A 25,608-nucleotide genomic window follows, 5' to 3' on the forward strand; every position below is an offset into this window, starting at 1 on the left:
TCAAGGGTTTTTCTTTCTGTGGCAAGTATGGTGAGTGAGCATATGAGACCCTTTACATACTATGAAGTGTGGTAGCACAATTTTGAAACTATAGTGTTAGAACCCTCTAATCACCTGTTTACCTCTAAGAACAACCTGATGGTTTATTCTCAGTTTAATAAAGTCACTAAAGCTTTTTCTATATTGACAGACCACACTTGTCTAAGGATGCCACAATATAACCCTGTATGTAGGTTCTTCAGAGTTTGTGTATTGTATGTACAGCTGATTCACTCTGTGCTTCCTCTTTCCCCACTTTTGACCTCTGACGGTGCCATCAGTGGCTATTACAAGTATGTGGAATTGAATTGGCCCTCCTGAAAAGATGGCAAAAAATTTAAAGAGGCAACTGCTCTGATTATTTAATCAAATGACTAGATTGCTCAAACGACCATAAATCTATTCATATAAGTCTTTTTTAAGTTATTAATTTATTCTCACCATTTACAACTGTTGTCTCCTGATTCTTTTATCTTTAATGCCTAACCAGTATCCCAGTCATGACTGTTATAGATTGTTCATATTACCAAAAAATACTTTTATCAGTTCTATCCATCCCTTCATGCTGGATACCAATTTAAATGTAGCTGCCTAAATAGTTTGCTAACAACTCAACGTAGAATGAATTGAAAACAGATCAAGAGCTACCCTACTGAGATACAGTTTGGTACAGTGTACTGTCTGAAGTTTCATTCACTGGCAGAGCATCTTCATGTTCTTGCCACATCTCTTAACCTTTTTTAATCTCATGTTTTCTTTGAATTTCATGTTTTTATTTAAATAAATTTACTTTAAAAGAAACTCTGTATTACTAGTCAAACTGGAAAACCAGTATCACATGCTATAAGTATAAGATTAACTAGAACATTAATTCTAGCTAAATACTTTCACATGGCTCTGAAGCTAGACTCTTCTCCCTCTTTGTTAAAAAGGAGGATTAGCTAGTATTAGCACTACATTACATTCTTCTTCTTGACATATTCAGAAGGATTGAAAGATAATTGAAAAGGGAATAACATTGTAGCTATTTCATTAGTCAGAATAGGCTAGACTATACTGGCATAACAAAGAACCTTAAAAATCTCAGTGGCTGGGCTTCCCTGGTGGCGCAGTGGTTGAGAGTCCGCCTGCCGATGCAGGGGACACGGGTTCGTGCCCCGGTCCGGGAAGATCCCACATGCCGCGGAGCGGCTGGGCCCGTGAGCCATGGCCACTGAGCCTGCACGTCCGGAGCCTGTGCTCCGCAATGGGAGAGGCCACAACAGTGAGAGGCTCACGTACCACAAAAAAAAAAAAAAAAAAAAAAAAAAAAAATCTCAGTGGCTTAATACAACAAAGGTCTATTTCTAGTTTATCCAGCAAGCCCGGGCAACTTTCCAGGACAGCTGTCCTTTATGCAATAACGCAGCAACCCAGGCTGCTTCAATCTTGTGTCTCCACCATCTCAACATGATACCTGTCTGTGATTTTTGTGCCAGGGGAAGAAACAAACTGGAAAATCATTCAGGGACTGTGTCACCTCTGCTCTTATTTCATAAGCCGGAACTAGGCACATAGGCCTTCCTAAACCTCACAGGAGCTGGCAATTGTAGTCATCCCTGGTTCTAGAAAGGAATGGAGGGTGCAGGATGCTGGTAGGCACTAGTAAAGTCTACCATACTGTGTAATTCAATGTACTGCCACTTTTATAGATTGTGTAAAATCATCTCTTCCTAAAATGAGTGCCACCTTTTGAAGAACTATATTGTGAATGAAATAATACTCTGAATCAAAAGTCTGTAATCTACCACTTGAATACTGTGATCCTGGGCAAGAGATCTTTTGATTCTATTTTCCCATCTGCAAAACAAAGTTAATGTGTTCATCATGGAAAAGTATGAATGTTGAATGAGTTAGGTAAACTGTTATACAGATGTTAGCTGTTGTTATGTTGGTTGTTGCATAACTTTTTGAAAGTGAGATATTTTGTTTTTAGAGCTATGTACCCAGTATTAGAATTAGGCTCCAGCAAGAAGTTACTTTCACTAACAAAAGAGGCTATACAAGTCTCAAACAGAATTACTCTTCCCACTGATGTTTCTGAAACAAAGTTTAAGCATATTTTTCTACTGTTGGAATGCTCTTTCTAGAAGATTTTTTTATACTTAATTTTGCTTTGAACTACCAAATAAGATCAGAGCAAAATTATATTTTTTATAAAGCTTTATAAGAAAACTATTATCAATAGATGTAATATTGGAAAAAGCTTAGTTTTTAAACTTCTTTTATTTGATAAAACTTAAAATGGTGTCATATTAACTAATTTTTAAAACAAGGCAAAAATGTGATGATATTTATTTAAGTGCTTAAGCTAAATATGAATAAACTAAATTTATAAATTAAGTAAATATCACTAGAGATTTCTTGTAGACTGTTGATACAAAATCTAGCCACATGTACCTAAACTAACCTGTTTTTCTAGGTCTCTTGCTCCTGTCCCAACTTCTTTCCTAATTTTCTGATAGAGCTTGTAAAAGCATGCTTTTATTTCTTCTTTAAATATTTGGTAGAATTCACCAGTGAGGCCAACTAGGATTGGGTTTTTCTTTATGGGAAGATGTTTAATTACTAATTCAGTTTCCTTACATGTAATAGTCTATTCAGATTTTCCATTTTTTAATGCATTGATTTTGATCATTTGTGTCAGGAATTTGTCCATTTCATCTAAACCGTCTAATTTGTTGGCATAAAGTTGTTCATAACATTCTCTTATAATCTGTTTCATTTCTGTAGAGTTGATAACAATGTCCTCTCTTTCATTTGTAAGTTTTGGTAATTTGTGTCTTTGCTGTTTTTTCTTGGTCAGTCTGGTTTAAGATAAAAAAAAATTTTTTTTTTAGGTATAAATCCTTTTATTTTTGTAAAATCTGAAAATTGTATGTAACTTTAAAATACAGTGCATCTTTTTCATTTGTTTATTGAAGTATAGTTGCTGTACAATATTATATAAGTTAACAGGTATATAATAGAGTAATTCACAATTTTTAAAGGTTATACTCCATTTATAGTTATTATAAAATAATGGCTGTATTCCCTGTGTTGTACAATATACCCTTGTAGCTTATTTTATACCTAATAGTTTGTACTTCTTAGTCCCCTAGCTCTTTTTTGCCCCTCCCTCCTTCCCTCTCCCCACTGGTAACCACTAGTTCTCTATATTTGTGAGTCTGCTTCTTTTTCATTATATTCACTAGTTTGTTGTATTTTTTAGATTCCACATATAAGTGATATCATGCAGTATTTTTCTTTCTCTCTCTGACTTATATCACTTAGCATATTGCCCTCCAAGCCTATCCATGTTGCTGCTAGTGGCAAAATTTCATTCTTTTTTGCGGCTGAGTAGTATTCTGGGGGGGGTGTGTGTGTGCGCACGTGTGTGCGCGCGTGTGCGTGCGCACGTGCGCCACATCCTTATCCGTTCATCTGTTGATGGATATTTAGTTTGCTTCTGTATCTTGGCAATTGTAAATAATGCTACTAGGACCATTGGGATGCATGTATCTTTTCAAATTAGTTTTTTTGGGTTTTTTTTTTTTTATATATACCTAGAAGTAAGTCGCTGGGGCATATGTTAGTTCTATTTTTAGTTTTTTGAGAAATCTCCATACTGTTTTTGACAGTGGCTGCACCAATTTACATTCCTACCAACAGTGTACAAAGGTTCCCTTTTCTCCACATCCTCACCAACATTTGTTATTTGTGTTCTTTCTTTTTTTTTTTTTTTTTTGCGGTACGCGGGCCTCTCACTGTTGTGGCCTCTCCCGTTGCGGAGCATAGGCTCGGGATGCGGAGGCTCAGCGGCCATGGCTCATGGGCCCAGCCGCTCCGCTGCACGTGGGATCCTCCCGGACTGGGGCACGAATCCACGCCCCCTGCATCGGCAGGCGGACTCTCAACCACGGCGCCACCAGGGAAGCCCTATTTGTGTTCTTTTTGTTGATAGCCATTCTGACAGGTGTGAGGTGATATCTCTTTGTGGTACTGATTTGCATTTCCCTGATGATTAGCAGTGTTGAGTATCTTTTTCATGTGTCTGTTGGCCATTTGCATTTCCTCTTTGGAAAAATGTCTATTCAGTTCTTCTGCCCATTTTTAAAGATTTTTTCATTTTGTTCATCTTTTCAAAGAATTAAATTCTGATTTCATTACTGTCCTCAATCCTCAATTTTTTATTTACTATTAATGCTTCTGCTCTAATCTTTATTATTTCCTTTTTCTGCTTGATTTTAGGTTTAGTTTCTTCTTTTTCAACTTTTTAAAAACATATGCTGAGCATCTTTTCCCCTAGTACCTTTTCAACTATTGTAACCATAAAACTCTTCGTTGAAACTTTTAAAAAGGTGAATTAGCAAGATTAGTAATTCTCTCAAAATTAGCTTCTTAAATTAACTTTGTAATTTTGATTTTAATAGAAAATTAATTATATTTATTAAACTTCATACTGAATTGGGAGGCATTCTGAAGTAGAGATGCTCCCCTGATTTATGGTGGTTTGATTTAAGATTTTTCAGCTTTACAATGATGCAAAAGCAATATACATTTAATAGAAACCATACCTCGAATGTTGAATTTTGGTATTTTCTTGGGCTAGCAATATGTAGTATGATATGCTTTTGCCATGCCAGGCAGCAACAGCCAAAGCTCCCAGTAGCCAGGCAATCGTGCGGGTAAACTACCGGTGCACTTAGAACCATTCTCTACTCAAACATCCATTCCGCGTTTCACTTTCAGTATGGTATTCAATAAATACATGAGGTACTCAACACTGTATTATAAAATAGGCTTTATGTTAGATGATTTGCCCAACTGTATGCTAATGTAAGTGTTCTGAGCAAATTCAAGGTAGGCTAGGCTAAGTTATGATGTTTGGTAGGTTAGGTGTGTTAAATGCATTTTCAACTTTGGATATTTTCAACTTACAGTGAGTTTGTCAAGATATAACCCCATCGTAAGTTGAGGAAGATATGTACATTCTTCTCTTCTTTAAACCCTATAGCTTCTGTGTTGTACTTTTTTCATGGCACTTTCTCTGCTTCTTATCATAGCTGTTCTTGTTCTGTCTTAACCCATTGTTGCATTCCTTCAGGTCAGAGACTGCCTTAATCATGTTTGAATCCCCTGACATGTCTAGTACTGTGCTTTGCACATGGTAGGAACACAGTAGCATTTATTGAATTGAATGGAAGAGCTCTTATGGAATTTTTTTTATGGAATTGGTTTACAAATGGTTGTATGCAGTTTTTTAACAAAAAGAATTCTCACTTTAAAAGTATCAGTATTTATATGTAAAACTTTCATTTAGGATTAAATTTACATTTTGAGTAAATACGAATTTTCATGTTAGTGAAGTATCCTAATCCTGTCAAATGATTATGATAATCCCTAAAATGTATTCTGATGCGTCCTTTTTTATTACCTATTAGCATCTCTAGTAGAGGAAGTGCCTTTGTTATGTTGTATTTTTTTACAAGATTATTTAAGTAAGGGGTACCTTAAAGATGAAAAAATTAAATAGGAAGAAATTAGATTCATATTAGAGTTTTCAGCTATATGTGTTTATATATAAATTTATACCTCACAGCTATAACTTCTGAAGAAGAAAGTACTAAAAAAAAATTTAGCTCTGATCTCGCAACCTCTATATTTTGGTCGATAGACAGCTTTATGAATGTATTTGAGGCATCCTATTGCTTTGAAGTTGTTACTTGTAAATATATAAATATACCAATATACTATCTCAAGTTCCATTTACTGTTATTTATCTGTAGCAGTTTGCTGTGTCACTGTTAGTGAATAGTTGTTCCATACTTTATTGAATTCTTTATAAATTTAAAATTATTAATGTTATTTCAGTTATTTGGGTTTTGTTTCTTCAGAGTTTTTTGTTTTATTTTCATTATTAGGAAGTTAGTATTAAAGTTTTTAGGTGATAGGTACTTTAAAAGAACTTATTTTGATATTCAAATTGCTAAATTTCTCTGTACTTGGATAGCTTCTGTATTCTTTGTGTTATGTTCAAGTGGGACCTTCTTTTCAGTCCTTACTTTCAGTGGGACCATAATGCTTTAAGTTGATGCTGATCAGCTACCTTTCAACTAAAAAAAAAAAAAAGATGTAGTTGCTGTTAGTTTTGGAAATGGTAAAACTATGCAATGTTGCTTTTTTGCTCAAATAAAATGAATTCTGGATTCCTCCTTTATAAAGCTGTTCACTATGATCAGTGGAGATAGGAGATGTTCACAGGCGAGCCCACCCACTAGTTATCTAGTGACCACACACTAACTAATATTTGTATTGGTAAACATAATTGACTTTGCCACACTGCACACATTTCATATTTCACTTATATTTGTATAGGTTTCAAAGACATCAGATCTCTAATAGTCTGTTGTCAAGAATAAATATGCATATTGTATTTCTAGTTATACTGATATGTATTTAGATTTAAAATAAATGCATTCTAATTATTTGATACTTCACTGCATAGTATGGGTGTAAAACAACATGCAACAATTTTCATTTGTAGCTTAGAGTCTGGAAAGTGGGGAGACTAAAGAAGATAACACATGGTATTTGGGGAAGAAACAGGGTAAAGAGAAATGTGTAAAACATATACTTCGTTTTTTAACACTTTTATAGAAGAAAAGAGAACCAGAAAAATACTTTGCCAGCTTTATGTTAATTTTGTCATTGGTTAGAGCAGCAAAGTTTTATTTTTCATTATAATGAGTCGGAAACTCTTTCTGTAGTAGACTAGCCATTATTTGATAAAGACTGTCATGTCACGTTTTAATTTCCTCTTTCTGGGTTGCATCTGAGGGTGTTCATTTGTTTTATATGTTTTTTCTTTTCTATAGATGGATACTTTCTCCTTGCAAAAAATGGGGAACTATATGAATTATAGTTTTCTCTTTATGTGTTTCACTTACATCTAGCATGTGTCAAATTGTCAAATTCTATTGGTTTTTCTTTCTCAGTTTTTTTTAGTTTTTGTTCCCTCTGTTTTGGGGGATTCATTTGTTTATTGGTGCATAACTAAAAAAGAAAAGCTCCCTGGCATTCTTTCTTTCTTCAAGGTGTGATTTATGTCACCATTTAAGCACAGTTATGACAAGCAATCAGGATATCAGATAAATTGGAAGGATGCTGTTACCACCTATTTCCCAATTTTAAATCCACCATAGGTTGGGGGTTAAGAAGGAGGAAATAAAGAGTTTCTCAAATAATCTCTCTCCTTTTACCCCCTTTTCCCACCCCCACTCCAGGAAATCCATTGTTACTGAAAGGTTTATTTTCTAATAAACGTTTAGGAACTAAAATTTTATGAATGTCCTAAGATTCTGCCTATGAAAGCTTTGTTAAAAACTTTTAAAAATACAGTTTTCTCTTTCCAGATAAATTTTCCACTGTTTCTCTCTACTTTGTTAACAGTTCTATAGTTCACATCTTTTTCTCCTATGTTTTCTTCTAAGAATTTTATAACTTTAATTTACATTCAGGTTTTTGACCCATTTTGAGTTAATTTTTGTATATGGTATAAGATAAGGGTCCAACTTCATTCTTTTGCATACACATATCCAAGTTTCCCAACGACATTTATTGAAAAGACTATCCTTTCCTCATTAAATGGTCTTGGTACCTTTGTCAAATCGTTTGACCATGGGTTTTATTTCTGGAATCTCTATTCTGTTCCACTGTCTATATGTCTGTCCTTATGACAGTACCACACTGTTTTAATTCTGTAGCTTTATAGTAAGTTTTGAAATCATGAAGTTTAAGATCTCCAACTTTATTCTTTTTAAGATTATTCTGGCTATTCAGGGTTTCTTGAAACCCATATGAATTTTAGGATGAGTTTTTCTATTTATGCAAAAAATGTCATTGGGATTTTGATGGGGATTGCATTGAATCTATGGATCACTTTGGGTAGTATTGCCATCTTAACAATATTAAGTCTTCCAATTCGTGAACAAGGGTTATCCTTCCATTTATTTGTGTCTCTAATTTCTTTCAGCAACATTTTTTAGTTTCAGTGTTCCAAGTCTTTAGGTTCCTTGATTAAATTTATTCCTAAGTATTCTTTTTGTTGTTATTTTAAATTCAATTGTTTTCTTAATTTCTTTTTCAGATTGTTCATTGTTAGTGTATTTTTGCATATTGATTTTGTATCCTAAAACTTTGCTGAGTTCATTTATTAGTGCAATCTTTAGGATTTTCTACATTTAAGATTGTATCATCTGCGAACAAAGATAATTTTACTTCTTCCTATCTAATTTGGGTGCCTTGTATTTCTTTTTCTTGCCTATAGCTAAAATCATTTTATCCTCCTTTCACATTTAGTAGAAACCATATTCATTTGACAGTGAATTTGTTTTTAGATTAAGCTTACTGAGTATGCTTTTAATCTCAAAACCAACTTTGTGAAAGTACTTTCTTGGTACTTTATGTTCTGCTCATCTTTATATTTATCCTTCAGTTCTCATTTTCCTGGTCCTTGCTTTATTTTATCTGCCTCCATACCATTCTTCCATGAGTATCTGAGTCTTGTGACAGTTTATCCCTAAAAATTCCCCTTTGCTATGAAACTTTTATCAAAGACAAATATTTCAATAGTTATTAAAATTTATATTTTAATGCCTTTATAATTGCTTGAATTAGGTGTGCTTCAGCATCATCTCTAGCATCTCAGTTTACAGAGGATATCCATAGATGGATTTTCTCTTTCACCATTAACATTTCTTTGTAATATATCTGAGTGCTCTTATTCCCCCGTCCTCCACCCCTCAAAGATCTTGGTAAGAATTAGTGAGTGCAGACATATTGGTCTCTCTTCAAAATAGGCCCCAAATGGTGGATACTTTATTACTTGGAACTGTTTTAAAAAAAAAAACAAAACAAAAAGACATAACACAAGAGTTATATTGCTAAAAGAGTGACTGAGAAGAAATCCTAACTTTCATGATAGACATTAATTCTTTAAGAGATGAGGGCTTGATTTCTGTTTTCTTTCAACTTTTTTCTTAGAAAAGGCCTTTTAATGATCTGTTTTCATGAGGTATTTATAGATCTCTCTCTCTGATTCAGTGTCTACAAACTTTAGTGTGCTTCAGAATCACTTGGAGGGCTTGCTAAGCACAGATTGCTGGGACTGTACCCTCTTGAGTTTCTGATCATCAGCTGATTTGACATGGGGTCTGATCATGTGCATTTTTAACAAACTCCCAGATGATGCTATGCTGCTGGTCCAGGCACAACAGTTTGAGAACCAGTGGTCTAAATCATAGTGTTTAACTTTCTTTATATACCCACATATTTCTCATTGTCTAACCTAGACAACTTGGATTTGGGTATTCTACCACCTTCTAAGGTATAACGTGTTTTCTTCAACATTATTCCCTTCTCAATTTTAAAAACAAATTGGTAATATCACCATTTTTGTCATTCCCCCATGCCATCTTAAATGTCTTTGTTTTACCCCTCTCACACACACAATTCAGACTTTCCAAATAATGCTGCATCTGTGACGTTGATGATGATGATGACAACAACAGCAGAAACAATGATAGAAACAGCTAACATTTATAGAGGATTTATTCTGTTCTAAGCACTGTTCTGAGCATTTTATTTGAATTAATTAGTGTAATCCTTAACAACTCCCCCATGAGTGTAGCTACTGTTATTAGCTCCAAGTAACTGATGAAGAAACTCAGGCACAGAAAAATTCTCACAGCTAGGAAAGAGTGGAAGAGATGGGATCTAACTTAGGCTTTCTGGTTTCAGGGCTCAGACCCTTCATTCTTCTCTTATCCAACCCCTCATTACTATATTACCGTGTTATACTGCCTCTCCATGCTATGTCTTGGAACCACACGCTTACTTTGTTTTCCATAGCCATTGCCCTCCCTGCTCCATGTCTTAATAAACTCCTAGATGAACTATATCATCATATCCAAGCACTATGCTAAGTACTTTACATGCTTGGAATTTTTTTTTTTTTTTTTTTTTTTTTTTTCTTTTTGCGGTATGCGGGCCTCTCACTGTTGTGGCCTTCCCCGTTGCGGAGCACAGGCTCCGGATGCGCAGGCCCAGCGGCCATGGCTCACGGGCCCAGCCGCTCCGCGGCATATGGGATCCTCCCAGACCGGGGCACGAACCCGTATCCCCTGCATCGGCAGGCGGACTCTCAACCACTGCGCCACCAGGGAGGCCCCCCATGCTTGGAATTATTTAAGCCTCATAATAATCCTGTGACTTTTTGAGAAAACTGAGCCTTAGTAACATTAACTGACTTGCCCAGTTTCTTATTACTTATGAGTACTAGAGCTACAACCTCAATCTTTGAAATGACTAAACCCATATTCTTAACCAGTATGCATCCTCCTCTCAACTCTGCCAGATTCCCAAACTCAAGTCTCTTACAGCATAAGAATCATATTCCCAGTGTTGGTTGAGATCTCTTTTCAGTTCAGTAGTTTCCTGTTATCTCTCATATCATAATAAAATACCTGGTTTGGTTTTAGAGTCCCCTACCCATCTCATTTCAACTACTTTTTAAAAAAACTATCTGGTAAACCCTTTTGACAAGATTTCTTTTACCCATCTGTTTAATCTTATATACCATTTATTTTACAATAAAGTATATTGGAATTCTAGGCTTCCAAACGAAATACTGTGTCCCATCTTCCGTTTTGACCTGTTATGTTCTCCACCAAGTAGTGTTAAGACTATTGGACAGTCTGTCATGCCTGTGATTGTACCTCCTCTGTGTGATTGACTTACAGGTAACACTAGTTTTCTGTAATTTGGCTGAGAGTAACATTATAATCTACCTTATAAAATAATGAAAATTCATTATTAGACATGTACAGTGTCCCATGGATCACAGTTAGAGATGAAGGTAGAAAAACAGAATGAAATGTCCACTATGAGCTATAAAGGTAACAGTTGGGATCCCCTGAGAAGGGAAAAGAGAGGAGTCTGCATGGTGTTGAGTTTCACAGATCTCTAGGATCCTGATTTTCCCCCTTGACTCCATCTCATAATTCTTAATACATTCTTCATACCTCCCTCAATTTCTCCTGCCATCTTTCAATTTCTTTCTTACATATCTACCCTAAGTTGCTGATTTCTGTCTGTCTACTAGCCCCAAATTTCATTATAAAAATTGTTATTAAGATTTTTAGATGTATAGAGTCCCTTGAACAGGGACCAGGGCTGTCTTTGTCAGAACTCAGCAGGTAAAATCATTATTCTACTGCCATGATAAAATAAAATAATAAAATTCTAGTAAAGGACTTAAGAGATTTAAGAATTAAATTATAATAATTTCTCCTATACAAAGCAATATTGGATAAATAAAATGTTTCATTATTTTTGAATTGGTGAGATTAGAGTGAAAGAGATTCTAATATTGGCTATAAGTAGCCTGCAGATTTGCATATAAATCATTTGAGATCTTCGTTTGTGATAGTGATTTTAAAAAATAGGCTCAAGTTTTACCTCTCTTCAGAGGTGAGAGTTCTGCTATTCCAGAGCTTACTTTTGGCAGAGAACCATACTGTTAGCACCCTTAGCCTTTGTTGCCATGAAGACAGTAAGGCTTTATTTTGGTTTTTTTAGCATACACTTAAAATATACATACATACCTTAAGATTTAAAGTGTGGTTTAGTTGACTGCAGGTTTTGAGTATTGGCACATATCAAAAATATTTTCTGTTTTTTAAAAACTTTATATTTTTGTCCTCCAAAGAAAATAGAGGAGAATTCTGGTCATTGTAATGACAAAGTTTTATATTACTTTTTACAGGGTCTTTTAGGAATAACTTAAAATCCCCCTGTGAATCAGTAATGGATGAGGATTTTGAAGAACATGCAGAAACTTTTGAAAAAAGTAATGTGATCTTAAGCACTCACATGTCTGGGACACCTATAGTTATGATATAATGTGTAATGCATACAAGTCAATTTCAGATTCAACTTACTTTTGCACCAGTATTATGCTAAATAAGCACTTTCACCCTATTACAGTTTATTTAATAGAACTCAGTTTAAAAGTACCAAAGCAATCTTCATAATTATAACTTTTAATATATTTAAATGTATATCAATAATGTTCCTTAACTTTTCCCCCTAAAACCATTAAATAAAATTTATATGAGCTTTTAATATGAAAACTTTCAATTCATGAATTATACTTTTTTCATTCATTCATTTCTTACAAGAATGAATGTTTTCCATGGCATGCAGTATTACTGTTCCATAGACCTCATGATTATATTTGTAACTAAATCATATCTCTTTATCTTTAGCATCCAGTTGTAAACTGGCATGGCCTAGGTAATATTTTAGTCCACTAGCAGTTTTGACTTCTTACCTAACAGCTGAGCAGTTAGGTAATTGATTTCCTTGTTAAGCTAAATATCAATAGATTAATCTTACTTAAGGTATTTATCACAACCCAGTATTATATAATAGTTATTTCTGGATAAAGAAGACTTTTGATTACAGTTATTATAAACAAAATCTTAAAACTTAGTCCTATACTTTACTCAGTCAATACCTATATTTAACGGCAAAGGAAGACAAAATAAGAAAGCTCTTGCTTTATAAGGAGAGAGAAAATAGCTAAAGGTGATAGACAGTTACAACTTATGCTCATAGTTTTTATTATTAGATTTTAGCTTTTCCAGTTTGCAGTGATTTTTTAACAAGACCCATCTCCTCTATGAAGAATGCAGTTAATTTTTTTTCTGGCACAAAAAAATAGGGTAACCTGATCTGAGTCTGACAGAGTGTGTCGTTCATTTAAGTGCTTCCATCTGTTGCCTGCTGTTCCCCTTACTCATGACCCCTCTATGTTTCTCTTTCCTTTCTCTTTCCCTCTGTTTCTCTTTCCTTTTTCTTTCTTCCTTCCTTTCTATTTTCCTCTCTTTTTTTTTTTCTCTTCCTCTCTCTCTGTCTCTCTTTTTTGTCCTTAGCCCCTCTGAGGAAGGCAAAGTTTGTTGAGAGCCCACGAATTCCAGAATCCGAGCTTGGCTCACCAACCCTCACTTCAGCTCAGAAACTGGACGTGGATGCATACTGCCCTGGTAAGCATGCATGCAAAGTATCTGCTTTGAAAGAGGGAGGTTTGGATCAGGCCCATCAAGCAGAGCAGTGTTTTGCATGTATATTATTCATAAAACCTAGCCGTTACCTCTTTTGCAACTGTGATTGCATATTTTCCTTACTAGAGCACTGTTTTTACTGAACATCCTTTTTCATTATTGATATAATTATGTAAGTATTGAAAACAGCTTCAAAGATAATTTTCAAAAGAATTAAAATAATCCATTAGATACGTTTTCAGGGTGATTTTTGTGATCTGAGATACTTGAAATTTTGCTTTGGCCATGTGCAATCAGGAACGTTCAAGTGTGAATGAAAATGTTCATTCAACACTAGCCCTTTGCATATGACCTTTTTTGTCTAATCCCTGTTGGTTTTCTGGACAGTTAAAGAAAATAGTTGTGATGTTGGAAGCATTATACTTGAATTAAAAAAGAAATATTATAGGTTCCTGATTTGGACTCCTGGACACTCACTGTTAGAAATACCTCTTCTCATGAATGGCCTGTAAGCACATGTGGGAGTTAACTAAAACCCTCTTGTGTGGGAGCAAACCTGAGACAGACTCATTATCAAGGCTTAGATTCTTCCAAACTTAGACGAGTTGCCTGGCAACATCCTTTACACTCACTCTACAGTGAGTCTGTAGAGCTGTGTCAGAAATGTTCACAGCTCTAGTTGAGTATACAGATCAGAGCTTCAGTAAAAAACTTTACAAGACTTGGTTTTAGGTCTTTTGTTTATTCCTGCTCATTAAAATTGCACAGTGGATGCAACTACTACATATTTACAGCATTACAGATCAGCAGAATAAGGTGATTTCTAGTTCTAGGGAAGTTATCAGTAGCTGTAATCTGAAATAGCAGGATACTATACCTCTGAAGCCAGATAAGACATGTTTTAAAAAAAAAGACAGTAGGCAAAAACTTGAGCCAAACCTAATCAGAGACATTTGATTCTATGAATCAGTTTTGAATATTGAAAGACCTCTGGGATTTCGCTTGCAGGTTGCAGAAACTTGGGCTTCATCCACTGTTGTAAATGACTATTCAGTTTAAATCAATCGCAGATATGTGTTAGGAATAGCTTTTCTATTTCTAAAAGGAACAAAATTTTTTCATGTTTTGAGGTACTGTCACATTTCTTGGGCAAGGGAATATTATGCTCTGCATTTCTTCATGCAAATTTTAGTGTAATAAAGTAAAATAAATAAATGCACTAATTCTCTATTCCTACATTGAGTTTTGGACGAGAAACCCTATCAGAGGCCTTTTCTTTTCCAGATTTGCAAATCAGAATGATTGTGGGGAAACTAATCTTTCACTTCCTAATTGCCCATCTGACATCCTTAATCTAATCTAGCTTTTGTTATTGTCAAGAAGCAAGGTAGCTGCTGTTGGTTAGAATGCCAGTGCTGAATCACTGTGAAAAATCTTGTCCGTGTTATTACTTACGTATATTTTCCACAAGCAGGAATCTTTGCTGAATTGGAATTGAACCAAACTAAACCTCAGTTAAGATTTTCAGAAAACCAGGAAGAAACTAAAACATGTTGCCAAAATGTTAATTGCCATACACTGCAGTCTCTCCTTTTCTTATCTGAAATAGATTTAAGGCACAGAAACTTTTTAATGATTTGTTCTTTTATAGTAAAGTTATTAAACTCTGTGGAAGTTTCTACTGAGATAAGATTAGTGACTTGAGGGCTGAAGCTATTATCTTCTATATAGTACCAAAAATTAACAATAAACAAATGAATTTAGTAGACTCATAAAGCAAGCAAATAATCCATCCTTTTTGAATTTCTCTTACATAAGATATATTAACCAAATAATGATCATATTTTATTGTATACTCATACATAATAGTGCAGTTAAAACTAGTGATCTGATATCTTCCTTCCACCTGCTTTATTCATTATCACATGCAGATTTAGGAAAAGAGTATATCTGACAGAGGCAACAGTCCTAAGCTAAAGGTTAAACGAGCAGTGGTTCTCAAATTTTAGCATGCTTCAAGAATTACCTGGAGGACTTGTTCAAATACAGATTGCAAGACCCACCCCCAGAATTTCTGATTCAGTAAGCCTGGGTGGGTTGAGAATTCACTTCTCTAACAAATTCTCAGTTAATGGTGAAGCTGCTGGCTGAGGTGCCACGCTTGGAGAACCAACCGGGTTACAGGGCTGCTGAAGGCTGCTTACAAACCTGTAGGGTTCATTCTGCTGTTGACTTCTGAGGAGTAATTGGGGATGTTTCCTTATTATCTTAACTTAAACCTTTTGGTACCTGTATTTTAGGTGGGAAGAATAAAACTTTTGTGTCTGAGAAATTGACATATATTTTTCCTGATCTGTCTTTTTGTACATGGTATCTGTGTACCCATGACTAGTTTTCAGTGTTGTCCTACAAGAAAAAGGAAACTGTGGATCAAACCAGAGCAAGTTGTTGATATTTGGTCTGCAAAGTTAGGGAAAGCTGCAATGGGATATAGCTGTTGATCCAGAATATTTGTCTAATAAACTGAAGGATTCAGTCTACATAGCATTAGATTCTAGAATACTTAATTTGTTTTACTCTTCCGCAAATCAGATTTGTTATATGCAGAAAATCTGAGGAAAAGTTACAAGTTAACAGTATGTTTTGGTTCTGCAGCTGAACCATGGAGATGATTGATGATGTTATATAACTGAACTACCAGAGTAGGCCAGGTCAAGTGAATTGTGTTTGATAATCGTCTTACAGTGGGGAAATAAAGGCCTAGAGAATTTAAGTGATTTGTGGAAGGTCACAAACAGGATTTATTGTTGAACTCTTGAAGTGGACACAATATAGTCCAGAAATACATTGTCCCTAATTCTATTACTGTGTAAATTCTATAAGCACCCCTTGACTCACCCTTAAATTAAAAAGTAGAAAATTCAGTTTTTTCATATGAGACAGGGCTGTATTCTCTTTTCAGGGTAACCAACTGATATCAGTGATTTCCATAAAACAATTCCCAAAATAAAAGAACATGCTCACCCTACCCTCTGACTTTTCTACCTACAGCATTAGTTATTAGGTGTGTGATTTTAGGCAAGTCACTTAACCTGTCTAAGCCTCAGTTTCCTCAGTTGTAAAAATGGAAATGGTAATCTTAGATTAATAAATATAGAGCACTTAGCACAATGCTTGTTTCATAGTAAATGCTTATAAATGTTAGCTAATTTTGTTATTATTATAGTGATGATCCTGAGGTGTATAACAGAAGATCTTAAAGTTTTTCTAAACAATCAGGAAAAACAAGATGTAAAGGTTTAGGGTCATTTTTAGTTAAATGTGTCTTATTGTGTTTCAATTATGATTTTCCCCTAACTAGTTTTGTGATCTTAAGCATGTCATGTAATGTCTCTGTGCCTCAATTTCCTATCACAGCAACGTTACATATAACATGATGTTACTTATATAATTTAACAAATTAAATATATATATTTGTATAGATACATAAGTACACATTCAAAGGGGAAAATGTCCAGAAGAATACACCAAACTAACATTGGTTGCCTAAAGAGGGAGAGAATTGGGATTGTTTGGATGTCAGAGGAGAAAGTAGCATTGGTGAGATAATGATCAGGTTAGCAGTGGTTGTGTCTGGCTGGTGGGATTACAGATGATTTTACTTTTCTTTATTGGGCAATATATGTTAGTGAATGAGAGCTCTGGTTCTGAAATTAGATCTGAGTTTAATTCCTGACTCTGTCGCCTACTAGCTATGTGAATACATGTAACATTCATAGTCTTAAATTCCTTGTCTATAAGATTGTGATAAAAATAGGTCTTTTTTTTTTTTTACAATAGATCTATCTCATAGAGTTGTTAAGATTAAGTATAGTAATGTATGTGACAAATGATTAGCTCAGGCAAAACAAACAAGAAGAGGTATGTAGCACCCTTCCTGTTATTGTTGTTCATCATCATCATCATACTTTTCTTCATTTTCTAAAATTTCTGCAACGAATTTGTATTGAAATTTTTCAGTAATCAGGTGCTGCTAAAGGATAGCAACATTCCTTATGTCTTAGTTTTTTTAAAGTTTTTATTTTGCATGTTATAACACATAATTTCAAGTATAGAAATGATCCTTGATGCAGATGGCAGGCCATGTTGACAGTTTTATAGGACTTTTGACTACATGTGCAAGGTTAAGGGCCAAAGTCCAGACCAATGTTCTGAAAATAGACAGGCTTTTATCCACAGCAGATACTTTCAGAGGAATTTGAGATTAATCTTTTTATAATAGATTCTTTTAAATCTCTTTAAAAATGGCACTGTCCTTCAAAGGACAGTGTTATTTAAGGTGACAACAAAATTAGGATGTATTTGAAACTGAAGAATGGAAGAGAGTTTTATGATACTTATTTGAAAGTACATACTCATATTTATATAGTTTTTGAATTTGTAAAGGATTTTTCATTTGGATTTCTTATCAGCATGGTGTTCTATAGCACAAGTACAAACCACGGTTGATAGATGATATTTTACATAAAGTGAGTAGTTCCTTGAATTCTCTTTTTCAAACTCCTGTATAGTCATGGTCATTCCACTTAGAAGAAAAGGATGATTTGCTTCCTCATTTTCTTCCTTCCATGTTTTCCCTGAAAACATGATCAAATGTTATCTTTATCCTAAATAGTTAGGCATGCTTTTTTTTTTGCTTTTTTTTTTTTTGGCTATGAATTTTATACTTTAGACATAAAACCCTCTGATTTTTGATTGGTATATGGATACCAGAAGCCTTTTTCTTGTAATTCACATCTTCTGTTATGTTGTATTTGTATTCCTTAAGTCTACTATGTTGTAAACACAGTGAGTATACAGCAAGATTTTTAACCTGAATTAAACAGGTGAGCTTTAGGGAGGCGGGTTCTAAACTCCTTAAAATTACATACAAACACTATTCTATATGCATATATGTACTTCTTTCTATAACAGGTTCTCAAAATGGTCTGTAACACACACTTCCCCCCACCTCCAAGAAAAAGGAAAAAGGAAATGCTGTTATAAAGGTTGACATGAAATGAAGGTTGTTAATGGTACAACTGTTAGAACAACAACAACAAAAAGCACCTAAAAGTTGGGTAGTGGACAGACTTGTAAATCAAATGAAGGGTATAAATGAACTTCATTGCTGCCCTAATCGGGATATGAAAGTCAGTGTAGCAACTAGAGATAGGAAGCAGAGAGATAAACAGGAATAATTTCAGTATATTTTAAGTATGAGAGATACTGCCTGAAAACTGATTATGAACATAAACACACCAAAGAGCTAGAATATGAAAATAAATAGCTTTTCTTCTGCACACTCCCTTATCCAGTAGTAAGTTCTTAACCTGTTAGAAAGTTCTTTCCGTGGACAGGTGCTTTGTTGAATAGAACTTTTCACTTTGAACATTTTCAGTTGTTTTCTTGATTCATATTTTATCATTATTTAAAAGGTTAACCATCTTTTAACTCACTTTTAGATTAACTTTTTTCAAGGTGTTTTGCATCACAAATTGTAAAGACTTGGGCTGTGAGTATGGTGCTTAGATCCGTAATTTAGTTAGATATCCAAATGGACAGTTTTTTCATTAACTCTGAAAACAGTTTTAACTTTTGGTTTTTTGAGGCAGTAAAATGCACTAGTTTAGACAACAGACCCTGGAGCCAGACTGCCTGTGTTCAAATACTGACTCTACCACTTAGTGCTTGTGTGACCTTGGGCAAATTACTTAACCATAAGAATGATTACTTTCCTTATCTGTAAAATGGGGATTATAATATTACCTGTATCATAGGAATGCTATGAAGATGTAATAGAATATGTAAAATAATAAGGACAATTATGTGGTCCATAGTTAGTGCTAGATAACTCTTAGCTACAATTTTTAAAGTGTTTCAGAGCCTTTACTACCCTTTATCTAAGAATGTTATGGGTAAGGTTATATCCTTTTTATGAGCGCTTTGCAAAGAGGATAAAATTACACACATAACCTGTTGTCACTGGCCTGTTTTCATAAGCAGTCCATGTATAGATACTAAGCTTTGTGGGTTTTGATTGTTTTTTTTAGTGGAGGCAGCTTTTCATAATGGTAAATAGCCCTGGGATCAAATGAGCTTGGTTAAGTTCTAATTATGCCACTTAGCTGTATAACTTCTATTACTTAATCTTTCTAATTTTCTGGTTCCTCATTTGTAAAATAACCCTACTCCATAGGGTGTGATGATTAAATAAGATAATACACATAATGTGCTTAGCACAATGGAACATCAGTTATTATGACTAACAACATCTCTCACATTTATATATTATTATACATTTATTTCTAAAAAAAATGTTTTGTGTTTTTCTTTCCCTAAACAGTATATACATTCCGGCAGCCCAATGTTCATGAAAAATTCATGGGGAACAAGGAAGAGACAGAAAGCTAAGATTGACTTGTGGGGTTTTTTTGGTTTTGTTTTGTTGGTTTTTGTTTTTTTTTACGGTACGTGGGCCTCTCACTGTTGTGGCCTCTCCTGTTGCGGAGCACAGGCTCCGGACGCGCAGGCTCAGCGGCCATGGCTCACAGGCCCAGCCGCTCCGCAGCATGTGGGATCTTCCCGGACCGGGGCACGAACCTGTGTCCCCTGCATCGGCAGGCGGACTCTCAACCACTGCGCCACCAGGGAAGCCCCTTGACTTGTGTTTTGATACCTAAGAAACTAGAGATTTATGAATTCTGTATCTGATATCACCACTGCCATCCTTCATCTCTAAGTCACTTAAAATCCTCTTTGTCATTTTGTTTTTCCTTATCTGGAAGTTATTCATTACAACATTTAAAGTTAGGGAATTCCCTGGCAGTGTGGTGGTTAGAACTCTGCGCTTTCACTGCCAAGGGCCTGGGTTCGATCCCTGGTTGGGGAACTAAGATCCCACAAGCCTTGTGGCCACCAAAAAAAAAAAAAAAATTATAAGATATGGGGAGTGTTGGTTATATTCTGTTTGTCATTATTGAGTACCCTTGTGAATAGGTCCTTGTATTGGTTATCTATTGCTATATAACCAATTACCATAAAACTTAGTAGCTTAAAACAGCAACATTTACTATCTCACAGTTTCCGTGGGTCAGGAATCTAGATGCTACTTAGCTGCATTCTGTGGGTCAGGGTCTCTCACAGGCTGCAATCAAGATGCAGCCTGGGGAGTTCCCTGGCGGTCCAGTGGTTAAGACTCAGCACTTTCACTGCCAAGAGCCCAGGTTTAATCCCTGGTCAGGGAACTAAGATCCTGCAAGCTGTGAGGAGCAGAAAAAAAAAAAAAAAAAACAGCCTGGGCTGTAGTCATCTCAGGGTTCAACTGGAAAAGGCTCCCCTTTCAGGTTTATGCACATGGTTGTTGGAAGGATTCAGTTCCTATGGGCTGTTGAACTGAGGGCCTCAGTTCCTTGCTGGCCTTTACCAGAGGCCACCCTCAGTTCCTCACCATGTGGGCTTCTCCACAGGGCACCTCACACATGGCAACTTGCTTCATGAGAGCAAGCAAGCAAGAGGCAGAGAGAGTGCGAGCAATATGAGAGTGACAGTTTTTTATAACTTAGTCTCAAAAGTGACATCCTGTCACTTTTTGTCGTATTCTTTTCCTGAGAAGCAAGTCACCAGGTCCAACCCACACTCAAAGGAGTAAATTGAAATTTTAAAGAAAGTTGTTTAAATGAAGCAATGAGTTTTCCTTGCTTCTTCTACGTATTTGATATGTACCTTTCTGTGTTCTGGAAGCATGAATCCTTCTCATCCTTGTCTTCCAATAGAAGAGTTCCATAGTATTCCTGGTATCCTACCCTTTTATATTCAAAATTCCCTTACTGCCCTTCTAATAACTATCTGTAGTTCTTTCTTCTTGCCTAACCTATACTCTTATGGTCCAGTGAAATACTTGTTCCTAGAATGGTGTTTTTCTCTTTAAGTCTGGGTAACTACATCATGTTATTTTAACGTGCAGGTTCTAGAATATATTCCAGATTTGGAAGCCAACAGAGAATACATTTGCCATTTAGACAAAGGTGACTTTTGAGGATAATACTTTTCTTACCATGAGCAATATATAAATGCCTTGCTTTCCACATTAGAATACGTCGTACGATGGGTAAGGAAATCCAGGTCAGTAGGGGAATAATATGGAAATACTGTATTACACAATTAACACATTTTTACCATATTTTGTATCTCAAACATATGTCTGTTCAAAGCAGTTGTTAGAAACCTCAGTTTAAAATCCAAAGGAACATTCAGTGATAAACGTCAGTCTTACAGATTTCAGTGAAGCATTTAAGGTTCTTGAGCTTGTTAAATACTGCTTTTCATTTCAGCCAAATAGTCCTCATCATACATTGACATGCACATAGTACTTCTTGTACATTGGGGGCAATTATGTAGGCAAGGAAACTAGTGTAAGTTTTGCCAAGCAATGAGTACTTTCTATCTCTAGGTGTCCTGCCTCTACAGTGATTCCCACTTCCAATGGGAGAGAATCAGAATAGTGGGATGTTGTAATGGAAGATTATAAGCATTTAAAAGCCTGTTCTCTTAACTAAGTGCTAAACTAATGATTTTTTTAAAAATGCAAAGAGTCCCTAATCTTATAAAAATTTTATTCCTAAATAGCACAAGGGAGAACCACCATCTGTGTGTGTGTGTGTATACGTGTGTGTGTGTGTGTGTGTGTGTGTGTAGGACTTTTTTCCCCAATTTATTTGTGTATGTCTAAGTTATTAACAAAAAGTATAGGGGCTTCCCTGGTGGTGCAGTGGTTAAGAATCCGCCTGCCAATGCAGGGGACACAGGTTCGAGCCCTGGTATGAGAAGATCCCACATGCCGCGGAGCAACTAAGCCCGTGTGCCACAACTACTGAGCCCACATGCCACAACTACTGAAGCCCACGCACCTAGAGCCTGTGCTCTGCAACAAAGAGAAGCCACCACAATGAGAAGCCCGCGCACCACAACAAAGAGTAGCACCTGCTCACCGCAACTAGAGAAAGCCCGCGCACAGCAGTGAAGACCCAACACAGCCATAAATAAATAAATTAATTTTTAAAAAAAGTGTGGGATTATTAGGAGATAAATTTACTTTTTAGGGAGCATTTTTTTCCTTTTCCAGCTTTATTGAGATATAACTGACATATAACATTGGGTAAGTTCATTGTGTACAACACTATCATTTTATATATATATGGATTACTGATAAAATTTATGGACAGCCTCTCCAGAAAATTGCACCCACGTGCAAAATTTTGCATATTGTCTGAGTTTTGAAGAAATTAATAAAACATTTAGGTTTGTTTGCCCTGTGTAGTAGTTTTATCTGAAAACTAGTCTAAGCAAACCAAAATTAATAAGAATCAGACTAGAGTCTTCTAAGGAAGTTACATTATTGCTAACTTCCATTCCATACCCTAAAGCTAAGTATCTAAATAATGCAACTGTAGATATTCCATAAAAGTTGGTTCTTTAACTTAGGCTCTAGGTGAGTTAATTTAAAGAAGGCAGTTATTTAGGAAGGAAGTAGGGGAAAGGAAAGGTAAGTAGGAGAAATTCAAACACTTCTGTTTTAAAGAGATGGGGTCCTGTGATTAAAGGTTCCTTAGATTTCTCTGTACCTGCCCCAACTAAGGCACTTTTTTTTCCCCTCAGTTGAGGATTGACAGTGACCTGTGTCACTGGTACCCTGACATGGATCTAGTTTTCCCATCTACATCCAGGGACCAGTCTTCCCTATTTTCTGCCCTCTGGATCCTCCATATTGAGAGGTGGCTCTGACTTAGAACCTTGGAAAACATCTCAGACCAAGACCACCATCTTAACCTCCTACTTATACTTAATTTTAAAACAGTAGACACATTTTTTGAGATAAGGTTTTCAAAAACTGTTTAGCAAGCACATTGAAAAGAAATAGAGTGCCTTCAGCCTGGCTGTATATTCTGCAGCTCAACATACACTTTATCATTTCCTACTACCATCACGCCTAGCCATGCCAGATATATTAAAATTTCTTATATCCTGAAGGTGTTTGAGTTTGCAACCTCTGCTGTGGGTTACAGGAAGTCGTTACTTTTTTTAGGAGGTGGCAAAGAAGAACTGGAAGATGAAAGAATGAAAATTTCCCTTACTCTCTCCCTATTAAAACATGCAATTTCAGGAGATTCATAGACTTCCAAAAGTGTATCATCCTAGGATCTCACATCAAGAGTTCTTGATTTAGATCATTCATTAACTGACATAAGCTACTATTTAGAATATCATTTGTTATTAGCTACTATGGTTTAGCTCTGCTAGGAGGAAGCATTATGCATGATTGAATAATTGAAATGTAATGTTACTTTAAAAAGAGAAGAACTAAAGGAGAATTTCCTCAACCAATAACCTCTAGTGGTATTAGGGAAATATTCACCTTCTCCAACATGGTGTTCATCAAATGACTCTTATTCTTGTAACTCTCCCACTGCTCTCTCCTTCCTCCATCTCCACCACTCATCTTCCCACAGACTCTAGCTCTTTTCTACTACATTTTTACAATATTATGTTAAGAATAATCTTAAAAGATTGACTGTACTACTCTAACCCTATGACCTTTACCATTATTTCTTTTGCCTGTTATTCTGCTAATTCTCTTGCCTTTTCATACCCCTAATTATTTTTGTGTGCTGGATTTAATATTTGAAAATATGTGTAGAAGTAATCTGAAAGTAGGATGATTTCTTTTTTTTTCCAGAGAAGGTTTTCATTTGCTTCTGCCGCCTGTGACCAGTTCAATCCAAGTTCAGGGTGTGAAGTTTTCAAGCCAATGAAATGACACAAATCAGGACTGCAGGACCTAGTTTACTTCTGGTTCATCTTTACCCTTAGGGTGTAGCTCTTAAGGGTCTCAGCCTAAAGTATGGGGCATTTTACTAGATTTCCCACTCCTGGCATATCCTAGACTTCATTTTTGTTCCCCTGACCTTGTGAGAGAGCTAAACACACAGCTCAGCTGCTCAGTCATTTCTTCCCTGTTAAGAAATGCCCCCAGTGCTAAAGTGGCCCTCCATGCTGGGCAAGATCTCCATGTCTGATTTCCATCTTCTCCCTGTTCTTATAATGGTGACTTACCACCATCTTGTTGGATCTTTTTTTTTTTTTTTTTTTTTTTTTTTTGCTGTACGCGGGCCTCTCACTGCTGTGGCCTCTCCCGTTGCGGAGCACAGGCTCCGGACACACAGGCTCCGCGGCCATGGCTCGCGGGCCCAGCCGCTCCGCGGCATGTGGGATCTTCCGGGATCGGGGCACGAACCCGTGTCCCCTGCATCGGCAGGCGGACTCTCAACCACTGCGCCACCAGGGAAGCCCCATCTTGTTGGATCTTTAATGCTTTCTTTTAAAAAGATTTTAAAAATATATTTTGTCCAGTTTTTAATAATTGTCATCAGCTGGAAGGTTTCCAATTACTGAAAGGTCCCTACCATCATTATTTCCTTTGGGGGAAAAAAATTCTAGCATTTGTATTTGTAGATGGTGTATACATCTGAAGGTATGTATACATTTTTATTTTTCTGTTCTATGCTCCCCATGAAGCTACATGGGAACAGACTGTATGCTAAAACAGTCTTAGAACACTACCTCTTTGGACAAACCAGTCCCCATAAATTCTGGGAGCTATCTACTAAGAAATTGAACTGATGGTATTAGCCGGTTGATTAAATATCAATATAAAGAACTTCTCTTTTCAAACAGGCCTTTTAAAAAATTATTTATTTATTTGTTTGTTTGTTTATTTTAATTATTTTGGGCTGCGTTGGGTCTTCATTGCTGCACATGGGCTTTCTCTAGTTGCTGCGAGCAGGGGCTACTCTTCATTGCAATGCGCGGGCTTCTCATTGCAGTGGCTTCTATTGTTGCGGAGCACGGGCTCTAGGCACGTGGGCTCAGTAGTTGTGGCTCACGGGCTCTAGAGCTTAGGCTCAGTAGTTGTGGCTCACGGGCTTAGTTGCTCCGCAGCATGTGGGATCTTCCTGGACCAGGGCTTGAATCCGTGTCCCCTGCCTTGGCATGTGGATTCTTAACCACTGTGCCACCAGGGAAGCCCTGAAACAGGCTCTTAGAGTTGGTTCATGGTCCATCTCTTTGAGGAAGTTGTCTCCTGTTTGGACTTGGAACTTAATCTCAAAGAAATTAGTATTTTGCATCAAATTTTAGCAAGTTTTGCCAAGTGTGATTATGATATTACCCATGATACTGAATTGTTGAAAAACTTGCCTTTCTGCGCCTATTGTCTTTCTGGTGTTATTTGACCTATTACTATTAGATTGGGGAGGAAAATGTCTGTTTCATCCAGTCACAAATCCCAAACGTATTTTATAGATTACTGAGGTAAGTTAAACATTAT

General features: G+C 36.0%; 1 protein-coding gene across 4 annotated transcripts in view; it reads left to right on the plus strand.

Moving 5' to 3' along the window:
- TANC2 (tetratricopeptide repeat, ankyrin repeat and coiled-coil containing 2) overlaps positions 1-25,608 on the plus strand; it is a 354,826-nt gene that overhangs the window by 167,019 nt on the left and 162,199 nt on the right. For 2 of the 4 annotated variants that reach the window (XM_082602709.1, XM_082602711.1), the window contains exon 5: positions 13,056-13,166. The exons of the other annotated variants lie outside the window; for them this stretch is intronic. In XM_082602709.1, the coding sequence (XP_082458835.1) occupies positions 13,056-13,166 (111 nt within the window). The remainder of the gene's footprint in view (positions 1-13,055; positions 13,167-25,608) is intronic. 4 annotated transcript variants of the gene reach the window in all.

This window comes from Mesoplodon mirus (assembly GCF_964341445.2).
Source record: "Mesoplodon mirus genome assembly, chromosome: 18".
In the NCBI taxonomy this organism is placed as follows: domain Eukaryota; kingdom Metazoa; phylum Chordata; class Mammalia; order Artiodactyla; family Ziphiidae; genus Mesoplodon; species Mesoplodon mirus.